The following is a 14,885-nucleotide window of genomic DNA, read 5'->3' as shown; positions in this document are numbered from 1 at the left end:
CACAGGACACAAAATGTTTACTCTGCTTTCTCTCCACAGATGCAGCCAGACCTACTGAGTTTTCCCAGAAACCTCTGTTTTTGTTCCAAATTACCAACATCTGCAGTTCTTTGGGGTTTTTTTGTTACAGTAAAAGGTATGCTACGCTTTGATTATGAAGCTCTTGTTAGATTGCATCTGGAGTTCTCTGTCAGGACTATTGTTTTCTTTATTTAAGAAACGTTATAATTGCATTGGTGACAGTTCAGAGAAGGGTTACCAGACTTACACCTCAATGAAGAGGTCATCTTTTGAACAAAGCTTGGACTATCTAGGTTTGTAGCATTTGAAGACTAAAGAGATGGGAAGATCGAAATATGTAAGGTCCTGACAGGGTAGAACTGGAGAGGACATTTCTCCTTATGGGAGAACCTAGAACTTGGGGTCACTGTTTAGAACTCAGTTATCAGCTCTTTGAAACAGAGATAAGGAGACATATTTTCAGAGGGTTGATCACAAATCAGGGCAGGACTTATACACTTAATGTTAAGATCATGCGGAGTGTTGCTGAACAAAGTGACCTTGGAGTGCAGGTTCATTGCTCCTTGAAAATGGAGTCGCAGGTAGATAGGACAGTGAAGAAAGTTTTTGGTATGTTTTCCTTTATTGGTCAGAGTATTGAGTACAGGAGTGGGGAGAACATGTGGCGGCCATACAGGACATTGGTTAGGCCACTTTTGGAATATTGTGCGCAATTCTGGTCTCTCTCTTATAGGAAGGATGTTATGAAATTTGAAAGGGTTCGGCAAAGATTTACAAGGATGTTGCGAGGGTTGGAGTATTTGAACTATAGGGAGAGGCTGAACAGGCTGGGGCTGTTTTCCCTGGAGCGTCAGAGGCTGAGGGGTGATCTTATAGAGGTTTATAGAATGTGATTGATTTAGATTACTTACAGTGTGGAAACAGGCTCTTCGGCCCAACAAGTGCACACCGACCCTCCGAAGAGCAAGAGGGATATGAATAGGATAAACAGACAAAGACTTTTCCCTGGGGTCGGGGAGTCCAGAACTGGAGGGCACAGGTTCAGGGTGAGAGGGGAAAGATTTAAAAGGAATATAAAGGGCACCTTTTTCATTCAAATGGTGGGATGTGTAATGAATGAGCTATCAGAGGAAGTGGTGGAGGCTGGTATAATTACAACAGTTAAAAAGCATCTGGATGGATACATCAATAGGAAAGGCTTAGAGGGATATGGGTCAAATGCTGGCAAATGGAACTAGATTAATTTTAGGATATCTGGTCAGCATGGGCCGAAGGGTTTGTTTCCATGCTGTACATCTCTATAACTCTATGACTTTAAAAGTTCTCTTCGTGAGAAAGGTGATGGAGACCCACTCCTTGTATATTCTTAAGGTAAAGAATCTTGTTAAGAAATGGGGTGAAACAGCCAAGTACAAATGTGGAACTGACTGAAGAAAAACAGAAATAAATTAAGAATGGATTTCATTTATTTATTTTCCAATATGACAAAATAAACACATTCTGAATTGTACTCCATTGTACATTCAATGCATATATCCTCTGAGTCATTCCATATGTGGCAACACAGGCAGATCCCACTCAAAACTTTAAAAGGACAGACATTGTAGAAGTTCCCTTCACATTTTAAGTTTAGCTCCCAGAGGGGTATAACATTTACAAGCAGAATACTGAAGTACTAAAATAAAGAGGGAGAGCGAGAAAGGTCAATCTTCAGTTATAGGTAAACTTCGCAAGTTACTTCACAGCTTAGCGCGCACAGCATCGTTCAGGAACACATCCTGGCTGTTGTGGTCGAATGGAGCAGAGTGTTCGGGAGTCAGCTAATCGAATCCCTGCCAGTCACTTTGCTCGGAGTCGTACTCTGGTTCTGAGCCGATGCATTTGACACCTTCCAGCAACATAGGGGTCCCGTGCAGTCGGTCTGAAATACAAGGCAAGAGGACAACAGTAAATCCACACACTGTTTGCACAAACTAGTCGTGACCCTGCATCCTGCCACATAAACCTAGAGAAACATCATACATACATTGAGAAAGGCCTTTCTGCCTGTCTTCTTTCTGCTGGCTCTGTGAAATGAACGACCCACGTTTCTGTCGTACTTGGGGGTGTCTCCAAGTGCTCTGCAGCCAATCGGGTATTTTTTTAACTTTTGTGGTCACTGTCATAATGCGGAAACAGGTCGGCCGATCTGTACCACCAAGTGGTAATTTGCACGGGATCTTGTGCGTCCCCTTTTGAGGACTGAGTAGGCCCTGATTTACATCTCATGTGAAAGACAGCACCTCAGTACTGCAGGGGGACACACAAATTTGGTTTAAAGTGTGGGGGCAGCTCTGAAAAACATATCTATGTACAGGCAGTCTCCAGGTTGTGTGCAATTGTGCGCAAGTCAGAACACAATGCAACAGAATATAAAATAGCATGTGCAGGAAACATTCTTATGTCGGATCTGTAAAATTATACACCTGCATAGAATTGTGTTCATAAGTACAAACATTCATATGTTGGATGCTTGTAAATTGGGGAACCTGGTAATGTATTACATCTAAGAAAGCACACATATCTAACACAGGGAACTCCAGTGATGTTAAATATTTAAATACTTGTACGTGGTTCCCATTCCCAGACTTTATCTTCTATGTTGAGATTTTTAGTGTCACATCTCAGGTCAATAGGTAGAACTGGAAAATTCTTCTCCAACATTTTATCATCTATAAATCTTGTAGCTCACCATCACACTTTGGTAACAAAATGATTCCAAATTGCAATGATTTTAACATTACTTGACCAGTTAACTTATAATTTCAGTGCCAAAAGTAAGCTCTTAAACAATTCTTTTTCAAACAAAATAAGCCATCACATATATCACAATAGCATGGTTAAGCTTGTCTGATTACCAAATAGTCAAAAAGTGTGGCGCTGGAAAAGCACAGCAGGTCAGACAACATTCGAGGAGCAGGAGAATCGATGTTTCGGGCATGTGTGGTCACATTCCTGATGAAGGGCTTACGCCCGAAACGTCGACTCTCCTGCTCCTCGGATGCTGCCTGACCGGCTGTGCTTTTACAGCGCCACACTTTTCGACTCTGATCTCCAGGATCTGCAGTCCTCACTCTCTCCTGATTACTAAACAGCCGTACGTGGCATTATAAATCTCGCATGGAGATACTGGCCCCAGTTACCAATCCTTCTGTTGTCAATCCTATTTGACCATTCTGAACCTCTGGAGTAGATAAAGCTGCCGGGAATTCATCAATAGATCACCACAGAGGATTTGAAAGCTGCTTTCCTTCCCCACAAAAAAAAACTTGGAAATAAATGTAAGATTGACTTTTCAAATCTTCGATTTACGAACAATTTACAGCAGCAAAATGGGGTTTACAGGGCCCCAAGAAAGGAGTGGAGTGCGTTCCTCACAGAATACAATTCTAAAGCAAAGACCTGTATCGAACCTTGACCATGTCACTCAGAGCAGTTGCTGTGCTTTAAACAAAACCACAGATAAGCAGGAGACCGGTAGCCTCCCAAGTTGTCAAAACGGGACCATACTTGGAATCCTTGCTTTAGACAATGCAAGACTGAGAGATATCCTCAAGGAAGTCTTTAACTCATAAAAGGATCTGACAGATTAGATTAGATTCCCTACAGTGCAAAAACGGGCCCTTTGGCCCAACAAGTCCACACCGACCCTCTGAAGAGTAACCCACCCAGAACCATTTCCCTCTGACTAACGCACCTAATACTACGGGCAATTAGGCATGGCCAGTTCACCTGACCTGTACATCTTTGGACTGTGGGAGGAAACCGGAGCACACGGAGGAAACCACGCAGACATGGGGAGAATGTGCAAACTCCACACTGACAGTCACCTGAGGCTAGAATCGAACCTGGGACCCTGGTGCTTTGAGGCAGCAGTGGCTAACCACTGAGTCACTGTGCCACCCCAAGATTTGAGAAGGTACTTCAGACTTATGCGCATCTCACTGAGGGGAGTTCACACTTAAGGATTTCACGTGCTTGGCGCATACAATATTGTGACTCTGCCCAGCAATCTGCTGCAAACTACTCACACTACAGTGTGGAAGCAGGCCATTCAGCCCATCGAGTCCACACCAACCCTCAGTGAGCATCCCATCCAGACTGCCCGCCCCCCCCACACCACCCTATTCTTGCAACCCTGCACTTCCCATGGCTAATTCACCGAGGCTGCACATCCCTAGAAGATGAGATCAGCTAGTTAGTTGTGGTGTTTGCTTCATAACTTGTAATATGTTTCCAATAAAGGGACATGCAAATACCAGCCATGATCTTATTGAATGGCAGAGCAGGTTCCAAGGGCCAGATGACCTACTCTGAGTTCTTATGTTCTTATTACACATGGAGTTAATTTATCTGATTCGAGAGTGTGGTGCTGGAAAAGCGCAGCAGGTCAGGCAGCATCTGAGGAGCAGGAGAATCAATTTTTTGCCCAAAACATCACTTGTTCTGCTCCTCGGATGCTGCCTGACCTGCTGTGCTTTTCCAGCACCACACTCTCACCTCTGACCTCCAGCATCTGCAGTGCTCACTTTCTCCTCGTTAATTTATCTGATGCATGATTGATGAGTAAGCCCATTATCTTTAATATGACATGTTGAAAAGCAGCAGAAAACATTGTGCTGATGAGGTCTACTGTACTTGAACAGGCAACATGCAAGTTAATCTACATTGAAATAGCTGTCAAGCAGCAATGCACCATTTTTAACATCTGTGGGGTAGCAGAACAGGCGGTGCAACAAGGAATTGTATAAGAATCATGAAAGTCAATAATAGGACAAAGTTAAAATGAATGAGTTGACAGCACAAATAAAGACAAACTAAAGATTTGGTGGCGATGACTGAGATTTGATTACAGTGAGACTAGGCCTGGGAGGTTTGGAAGGATTGACAGAAAGGGGAAAGAGGTGGTATAGCTTCATTAGTAAATGTAGGGATCGGGGAAGGGATGGGATAACATGCTAGTGAGGCCACAGTTAGAGTATTGTGTGCAGTTCTAGAATCCACATTACAGGAAGGATGTGATTGTGTTGGAGAAAGTGCAGAGGAGATTTACCAGGATGTTGCCTGGACTGAAGAGGTTTCGTTATGAAGAGAGATTGGACAAACAGGGGTTGATTTCCTTTGAGCAGAGAACAAAGGGGACAAATAATTGAGATGTATAAAATTATGAGGGGCATAGAGAGGGTACATAGAAAGGAGCTTTCCCCCTTGGTAGGGGAACAATAACCAGAGGCCATGGATTTAAGGTAAGAGGCAGGAGGTTTAGAGGAGATGTGAGGAATAGTTTTTTTCACCGAGAGGGTGGTTGCAATCTGTTTTTAGGAAATTAATAAAAGGACATTGGAAAATCAAAACACAATCCATCAGAGTCAGGATGAAGGGTAAACTGTGTTTGACTAATTTGCTAGAATTCTTCAAAGTTGTAGCAAGTGAAGAATGAGTGTCCTATAGGTATAGTCCATTTGGATTTTTGGAAGGCATTTGATAGGGGACCACACGCAAGTTTAAAACGCAGGGTAAGATCACATAGGGTTTGGGGTAATAGCTGAGACGGAGGATTGGCTAACTAACAAGAAGCAGAGAGACAGGATAGATGGGTCTTTTCCTAGTCGGCAACACATACCTTATAGGGTGCCACTGGGGTTGGTCCTCAGGCCCTAACTATAAACAATCTACATCAATGACTCGATTCAGGGAGGAAGTGAGGACTGCGGATGCTGGAGATCAGAGTTAAAAAGTGTGGCGCTGGAAAAGCACAGCCGGTCAGGCAGCATCCGAGGAGCGAGAGAGTTGACGTTTCGAGCGTTCCTGATGAAGAGCTTATGCCCGAAACATCGACCCTCCTGCTCCTCGGATGCTGCCTGATTGGCTGTGCTTTTCCAGCCCCACACTTTTTGACTCAGATTCAGGGATAGTAAGCACTATGGCCAAATGTGCAGAGGACACTAAAATTGCAATTAAGAAACAACAAATTTAAAAATGGTTCGGTGAATGGGTCAAAATGTGGCAGATGGAGTTTAACGTGGATAGGTGTGAGGGTTATACATTTTGGATGGAAGAATAAAGAAGCAACTGATTACCAAAATGAATAGAAACTTCAAAATGCTTTCATGCAGAGGGATCTGGGAGTCCTTGTACATACATTGAAGAAAACAAGTGTGCAGGTAATAGGGAAGGCAAATGGAATTTTGGCATTTATTGCTAAAGAAATGGAGTCTAAAAGTAGGGAGGTGATGCTGCAACTACAAGGCATTAGTGAGACCGCAATGGGAATACTGCAGACAATTCTGGTCCCCTTACTTGAGCAGGGGTCTAACTGTATTGGAGGCGGGTAAAAACAATGACTGCAGATGCTGAAAACCAGATACTGGGTTAGTGGTGCTGGAAGAGCACAGCAGTTCAGGCAGCATCCGAGGAGCAGTAAAATCGACGTTTCGGGCAAAAGCCCTTCATCAGGAATAAGGGCAGAGAGCCTGAAGCGAGCCTCTCTACCTTTAGGCTCGCTTCAGGTTCTCTGCCCTTATTCCTGATGAAGGGCTTTTGCCCGAAACGTCGATTTTACTGCTCCTCGGATGCTGCCTGAACTGCTGTGCTCTTCCAGCACCACTAATCCAGAATCTGGTTTCCAGCATCTGCAGTCATTGTATTGGAGGAGGCTCACTAGATGAGTTCCAAAAAATGAGGGGTTTGTCTTATGAAGAGAGATTGAGCAGCTTAGGCTTATAACTCTCTGGTGTTTAGAAGAATGAGAGGAGATTTTATTGAGGTATAGAAGATGCTAAAATGGATTGACAGAGTAGACGTAGAGATTATGTTTCCTCACGTGGGACAATCGAGAACTAGAGGTCATAATTTTCGGATAAGGTGCGGCAGGTTTTAATCAGAGATGAAGAGAAATTTCTTCTCTCAAAGGGTCACGAGTCTGAAATTCAGTCCCCCTAAGTGTGGTCAATGCTGGCACACTGAGTAAACTTCAGGAGGAGATGGATTTTTATTTAGTAATGGGTTAAATGGCTATGAGAACAACTTGCAGGCTTGTCACTTTCGCCTGGGTTGATTGTGGCATATGTCCACCCTGGATATGGCCAGGTCAGTGGTGCAGAGCAGTAAAGGAGAGAAACAAATGGTAAACAAAACCAGTGGCAATACACACCTCAGCCAGTCCACTTGGTGTCACAGAGGGCAGAAATATAGTGTCATGTTGTACAGTGAAGAGGATCAGAATGAAGGCTGGTGTTTTTGCACCGAGTCCAGCAGGTGGCAGCGCAGGCTGCTGAGAGTAAGTGAGACAGACACACACACACACACCCACTCACATACACATACATGCTCATAGGGAGACACACACAGAGTACACATACACAGACAACACGCTCACACAGACATTCACACACAAACTCATACTCACTCACATATACACAAACGTTTACACAGAGGGACGCATATGGAAATACACACACACACACAGACATGTTCATATACACACACACACACACACCCAAAATGTATGCAAAATACTTGCAAATTTATTTTTTGCATTAATTCACTGTTCTCCCATTTTACTGAGTATCTTTTGGGAATTGCAGTGTTGCTGACAGAGAAATGTGGAGAGTTAATGTTGCCAACTCTAGTTGAACACATTTCTGGAAGTTTAAACACGTGATCCATCCCCATCACTGGATCACAACCTGTAGCCTTGCCAGTGACGCCTCTGAACATATGTTTAAACACATTTTCTTCCATTAACTAACAAATAGCTTAATTGAGTACAAACAAGAAACCAGAGACAGTGATTTTCTCAACTACTATTCCTTAACTCACAGCAGTGTGATGGAAGGTGCCAAAGGACATGGTCAGAGAGTAAGCCTTCATAACAGACTGGCTGGAGGTAATGACCAAGAGAGAGGGGAGCACAAATAGGATGTTCCTACACATAGAGGCAAAAGTGGGTACTGCAGATGCTGGAGATCAGAGTCTAGATTAGAGTGGTGCTGGAAAAACACAGCAGGAGAGGCAGCATCCGAGGAGCAGGAAAATCGACATTTCGAGCAAATGCCCTTCATTAGGTTCCTACACGTAGAGTCTACTCTGCCATTCAATGGGATCATGGCTCATCTGAGTGTGCCCTTAAACTCCACGTTCCTGCTTGTCCTCCCCCTTCCAACCCTCGGCTCCATTGTAGATCAAAAATCTATCTACCTCAGCCTTGAATATAATCCATGACCCAACCCAGACACAGAGTCCGAGACTCTCCTCCTTGACTCCTTAAAGGAGAAACCATTTGTTTTTATACTGTATACCTAGTTTGAGACTTCTCCACAAGATGGGACATTGTCTCCAATCACTCCCGATGAAGGGCTTACGCCCAAAACGTCGGCTCTCCTGCTCCTCAGATACTGCATGACCTGCTGTGCTTTTCCAACATCACCACATTCTCTCCAGGGTCTACTTGTGTGTGACCTCTCAGAATCCTGGTTTCTGAACGCTATAAATGATTCTGCCACCAGCATACTCCCAGGGAATGCATTCCAGATCTTCACCACTCGCTGCGGAAGAACATTTTCCGTCATGTCACCATTAGGCTGATTACCCTAAATCTGCAAATTCTTCTTCTTGGTCCTTCCATGCAGAGGGAACAACTTCTCCATTGGACATAGCCCAGAGAAGGCAAACTTGGCTGATCCCAGGTATGGAGGGACTGTCTTAAGAGGTGAGGTTGAGTAGATAAATGGGAAGTCGTGGTCTAATGGTATTACCACTGGACTATGAATCCAGGGACCCAGGTTCGAATCCTACCATGGTAGGCTGGTGTAATTTGAATTCAATAAAAAGAAAATCTGAAATTAATGGTGTGGAACGGTGGCTCAGTGGTTAGCACTGCTGCCTCACAGCACCAGGGGCACAGGTTCGATTCCAGCCTTGGCCAACTGTCTGTGTGGAGTTTGCACATTCTCCCAGTGTCTGCATGGGTTTGCTCCAATGTCCTACATCATCCAAAGATGTGCAGGTCAGGTGAATTGGCTATATTAAATTGCCCATAGTGTTAGGTGCATTAGTCGGGGGAAATGTAGGGGAATGGGTCTGGGTGGGTTATTCTTCGGACGGTTGGTGTGGACTTGTTGGGCTGAAGGGCCTGTTTCCATACTGTAGGGAATCTATTCTAAATTAAGAGTCTAGTGATGACTGTCGGGAAAAACTCACCATTTCGTTCACTAGTGTCCTTTAGGGAAAGAAGTTGGCATCCTTACTGGTCTGGCCTACACATGACTCCTGACCCACAGTTACGCAGTTGACTCTAGATTGCACAATCAGCAACAAATGCTGGGCTGACCAGTGACACCCTCATCCAATGAATGAGTTAAAAAAAAGATTGGGCCTGTACTCATCAGACTAGGAAAGAATGAGCAGTGATCTTATTTAAGCAGACAAGATTTTTAAGGAATTTGACCTAATGTAGATGCAGAAAGATCGATTTCCCTTTGTAAGACAGTCCAAGACTGGTGGGTCTTAGCTCAGAAGAAGGAGTTGAGGATTATCAGATCAGCCATGAACTCATTGAATGGTGCAGCAGACTCGATGGGCTGAATGGCCTACTTCTGCCTCTACATCTTATGGTCAATCTACACTTTCCAGACCCTTTATGATGTTGAAAATCCCCATCAAATCACACCCTCAGCCTTATTTCTGAGGAAAAGTCTCAGATTCTCCAAGCCAGCAACGTCACTGAAGTTCCTCAACCCCTGAGCTGTTCTCTGTTTTCTGCATTCTGCATTCAGTTCGAGAGCTTCACATTATTCCTTCAGAATAGGACACAATCCTCCAACTGAGGTCAGACCAGTGTTTCATAAAGGTTCTATTATATGCCCTTCATCAGGAACCGTCACAGTTCCTGATGAAGAGCTTATGCTCGAAACGTTGACTCTCCTGCTCCTCGGATGCTGCCTGAGCGGTTGTGCATTTCCAGCACCACATGTTTTGACTTAGGCTCCCATATGCCATTTCTTTTAACTGCTTTCATCATTGGTCTGTGACTTTGGCAGGCGGATTGTGCCGAAATCGGCTATGGAAGGCCAAAAGCTCAGACCAGGCATTGGACTTAGAGGGAAAATTGAGACGGAAAGTTAAGGGAGGGAATTCCAGAGTTTAAGATGTGAGTGACTGAGGGCCAGTGCTGAAGGAAGGTGGTGGAAACGGAGCTTGATGTTTGATATGAAGGGCACCCCTCCCCCAGCTCTCCCTCACCTCAGGGACTCCACTCTCGCTCCCTCGCCTCGGGGACTCCACTCTCGCTCCCTCACCTCGAGACACAGTGACCTCAACCTTTTCTTCACAAGTTCCCACTCACAATGGATCAGGAACAGTTGACTTCCACTTGGGAACCAGAGGTCTCTTTCCCGGGAGCCACAAACAGTTAATAGCTGGGGCAGTCCACTAGCCGAGATGCCCTTGTGCCATTCAGTTGAATGTATCGGATCGCTGTCAAATCAGCCATCATTACCCGGTGAGCACAGATAGTTGCAGACTGGTCAGACTGCTTTTGGAATACTGTGACCGGTTTTGGGCTCCGTATCGAAGGAAGGATGTGCCGGCCTTGTAGGGGAACCATAAGCAGTTTACAAGAATGATCCTGGGGATGAAGGGCTTGTCGTACGAGGAGCGGTGGAGGACTCTGGGTCTGTGCCTGGTGGAGTTTCGAAGGATGGGGAGGTGGGGGGATGCGGATCTGATTGAAACTTACACAATACTGAGAGGTCTGGATAGAATGAACATAGAGAAGGTGTTTCCACTTGTAGGAGAGATCAGGACCTGAAGTCACAAAACCGTTCAAACTGAAAGAAGGAGGGTTTTTTTTCAACCAGAGAGTGGTGAATCTGTGGAACACATAGCTGCAGAAGGTTGTGGAGACCAAGTCATTGAATGCATTTAAGACAGGTTATTGATTAGTATGGGGGGGGTCAAGGGTTACAGGAAAAGGCAGGAGAATGGGGTGGAGAAACATGTCATTCATAATTGAATGGCAGAGCAGACTTGATGGGCCGAATTCCGCTCCTAGGTCTTATGGTCTTTAATGGTCAATGCTGCCTGGTTGGTTCCCCATATTTTGTAGAGCATGCCACTGGACTCTCACCCCAGCATTTCCTCCCCACACCCATCCCCCCTCCCAACCACCAACTGTGTTCTCTGGGTCTGGCCACCCTGTAGACAGCCCGGGCGGCCCCATTCAATTCAACCCAGAGGCACTGAGCACAAGAACAAGGAGGTCACGTCAACTTGCAGAAGATACCAGCTCAGCCTCAGCTGGAGTATCGCCTCTCCACCTTCGGAAGGGTGGGAAACATTGGAGAGACAGCTCAAAAATGATCCACTCGGGGTCGGATGGAGTAAACAGGGAGAAAACGTTCCCCGTTCACGAAAGGACTCAGGACAAGAGAGAGGGCATGGATTAAAAGCAATTGGCAAAAGTGATAGGAGGGAAAAAAAATTGATGAAGGTCTGGAATCTGATGCCTCTGAGCGTGGTGGAGACCGGTTCAATGGAGGCATTCAAAAGGCAACGGGCAGTAATTCTAAAAAGAACATTGTACTGGCTACAGGGAGAAGATTAAGAGATAGTCTCATTTGGAAAGCTGGTACAGACACAATGGGTTAAATGGCCTCGATCTGCACTGTTATGGATTCAGCGATTCTGCAAACGCACTAAAGCGGATGCAGAATAAAATATTCGCACTGCCAGCTCGCTTTCCTGTCTACACAGGAGACTGTTATTTACGGCAAATTTGTATGAGTAGCGCACTGTGACTTATTTATTTCCTGCTCTGATGAAGCTGCTCCCGCCTGAAACCAGTTCTGTTCTCGGAGATTGCGATCTCATGGCCTTAAGCACCAATGTCAGCGATTGAATTACATTCGGAGGACTCTGAGGGACATCATTAGTGCTGAGATCGAGTTTTAGCCTTTCCAAATTACAGCAATCTACATCAATCCTTTGAATTGCATTAAATGCAGCCTGTGGTGAGAATTACGTCACCACAGCAACTTTGCGTGTTAACTGGAAGCAGCAAATTAGTCTGTTGATAAATCAAAGTCATTTGCTGCACTAAAAATAATGAATTACTCAGTAATTTGTGCGTTAAGACACATAATTAACACAGCAGCCTGGCAATTAGAGACCCAACATAAAAAAACATAGGAAGCATCAGTTAATGTGTTCTAAACAGCTTAAAGTTAAGAAACTTCGAATTAAATGGGCGTCGATTGTATATAAAAGCATTCAATGTCGCACTGTCACACTCCATAATGAGGATTTTTGGTTTTATAAATATAGGGCAAGAAGCAAGGAAGCTATGTTAAGCTTTTGTAAGTCCTTGGTTAGGTTTCTTAGTTTTTTCTCACTTATTGTGTGCGTCCTTGAGAAGGTGTTGGTGAGCGGCCTCCTTGAAGAACTGCAGTCACTGAGATACAGGAACACCCACACAGCTATATTCCCAATTCCTCCGCCTCCGCCGTATCTGCTCCCAGGAGGACCAGTTCCACCACAGAACACACCAGACGACCGCCTTCTTTAGAGACTGCAATTTCCCTTCTCATGTGGTTGAAGATGCCCTCCAACACATCTCATCCACATCCCGCACCTCCGCCCTCAGACCCCACCCCTCCATCCGTAACAAGGACAGAACACCCCTGGTGCTCACCTTCCACCCTACCAACCTTTGCATAAACCAAATCATCCGCCGACATTTCCGCCACCTCCAAACAGACCCCACCACCAGGGATATATTTCCCTCCCACCCCTTTCCGCCTTCCGCAAAGACCGTTCCCTCCGTGACTACCTGGTCAGGTCCACACCCCGCAACAACCCACCCTCCCATCCTGGCACCTTCCCCTGCCACCACAGAAATTGAAAAACCTGTGCCCACATCTCCTCCCTCACCTCCATCCAAGGCCACAAAGGAACCTTCCACATCCATTAAAGTTTTACCTGCACATCCAGCAATGTCATTTATTTTATCCATTGCTCCCGATGCGGTCTCCTCTACACTAGGGAGGCTGGACGCCTCCTCGCAGAGCGCTTTAGGGAACATCTCCGGGACACCCGCACCAATCAACCTCACCGCCCTGTGGCCCAACATTTCAACTCCCCCTCCCACTCTGCAGGTCCTGGGCCTCCTCCAATGCCACTCCCTCACCACCTGACGCCTGGAGGAAGAACGTCTCATCCTCCGCCTCGGAACACTTCAACCCCGTGTCATCAATGTGGACATCACCAGTTTAGTCATTTCCCCTCCCCCCACTTTACCCCAGTTCCAACCTTCCAGCTCAGCACCGCCCTCATGACTTGTCCTATCTGTCAATCTCCCTTCCCACCTATCCACTCCACCCTCCTCTCTGACCTATCAACTTCGTCTCCACCCCCATTCACCCATTGTACTCTTTGTTACCCTCCCCCACCCTCCTCTCTGACCTATTGCCTTCATCCCCACCCCCATCCACCTATTGTACTCTTTGTTACCTTCTCCCCAGGCCCGACCCCCTCCCATTTGTCTCTCCACCCTGGAGGCTCCCTGCTGAAGGGCTTTTGCCTGAAACATCGATTTTCCTGCTCCTTGCATGCTGCCAGACCTGCTGTATGTTTCCAGCACCACTTTAATCTAGACTCTGATTTCTAGCATCTGTAGTCCTCACTTTTGCCCTGTTAGAAATTAGGACCTACCTCTAGAATTTAGACCCAGCGACATTGAATGAAAGGGGTAATTTATTTCCAAGTTAGCATCGAGAGTGGCTTGATAGGGAACTTGCCAGTGGTGGTGTTCCCACGCATCTTCAACAGGTTTATTTGGAAGTACAAGATTTCATTATGATGAAGGAGCAGCACTCCGAAAGCTAGTGCTTCCAAATAAACTTGTTGGATTGTAACCTGGTGTTGTGTGATTTTTAATTTTGTACACCCCAGTCCAAAACTGGCACCTCCTCATCATCGGTATACTGGTCTTCCTTGGTGAGCTGTGTGTATCTTGTAAATGGCACATGCTACCGTCACTTTGTGCTATTGGTGGAGAGGGTGGATGTTGGAGGTTGGTTTCACTCAAGCAGCTACTTTGTCCAGGGTGGTGTGGAGCCTTTTTGTGTATTGTTTGAACTGCACCTACCGCAGGCAAGTAGGGAGTGATTCAATTCAATCTCAATCTCAACACTAATGATATCCATCGGAACTCAATCACTGACACTGATGCATCACACTCCAAACTTATACCTTGGAGATGGTCGGCAGGTGTTGGAGAGACGGGAATTCTTTTTTCAGGTAGTTAAGAGTCGGCTACATTGCTGTGGGTCTGCAGTCATATGGCGATTAGGCCAGACTGGGTAAAGGTGGTAGTTTCCTTCCCTGTGAAGGGCGTAGTGAACCAGATGGGTTTGTTTTTTCCTGACTGTTGAAGAAAACTCTCGAGACTCAGACCTTGAGGATTGGGGATTTGCCAGAATGATACCAGGATCGAAAGGTTTTTAGATCCAAGGAAAGAAATAACGAGGGAGAAGATTAAGTGTGAGGGTAAGCTAGCCAGCAATATAAAGGAAGACTTTAAGAGTTTCTTTAGATATATAAAGGACAAAAGAGAGGCAAAAGTGGACATTGTGTTGCTGGAAAATGATGCAGGAGTGATAGTAGTGGGGAACAAAGCAATGAGAGTGTGGTGCTGGAAAAGCACAGCAGGTCAGGCAGCATCTGAGGAGCAGGAGAGTTGACTTTCTGAGCCAAAGCCCTTCATCAGGAATGTGGCAGCTGGAGTACAACATGAGGTCAAGCACTTTGGTAGGAGGAATAGAGGC

The 14,885-nt window shown here is 45.6% G+C and overlaps 1 protein-coding gene across 1 annotated transcript in view; it reads right to left on the bottom strand.

The window, feature by feature from the left end:
* Positions 1 to 1,476: 1,476 nt before the first annotated feature.
* Positions 1,477 to 14,885, bottom strand: part of adisspb (adipose secreted signaling protein b) — a 148,450-nt gene continuing 135,041 nt past the window's right edge. The window contains exon 5 of the mRNA XM_087991706.1: positions 1,477 to 1,942. Within this exon, the coding sequence (XP_087847832.1) occupies positions 1,842 to 1,942 (101 nt within the window). The 3' untranslated portion in view covers positions 1,477 to 1,841. The remainder of the gene's footprint in view (positions 1,943 to 14,885) is intronic.

This window comes from Chiloscyllium plagiosum, unplaced genomic scaffold (genome assembly GCF_037043375.1).
Source record: "Chiloscyllium plagiosum isolate Xiang-an unplaced genomic scaffold, Cpla_swu_hap1 HiC_scaffold_1, whole genome shotgun sequence".
NCBI lineage: Eukaryota > Metazoa > Chordata > Chondrichthyes > Orectolobiformes > Hemiscylliidae > Chiloscyllium > Chiloscyllium plagiosum.
This window is presented reverse-complemented; position numbering and strand designations above follow the sequence as displayed.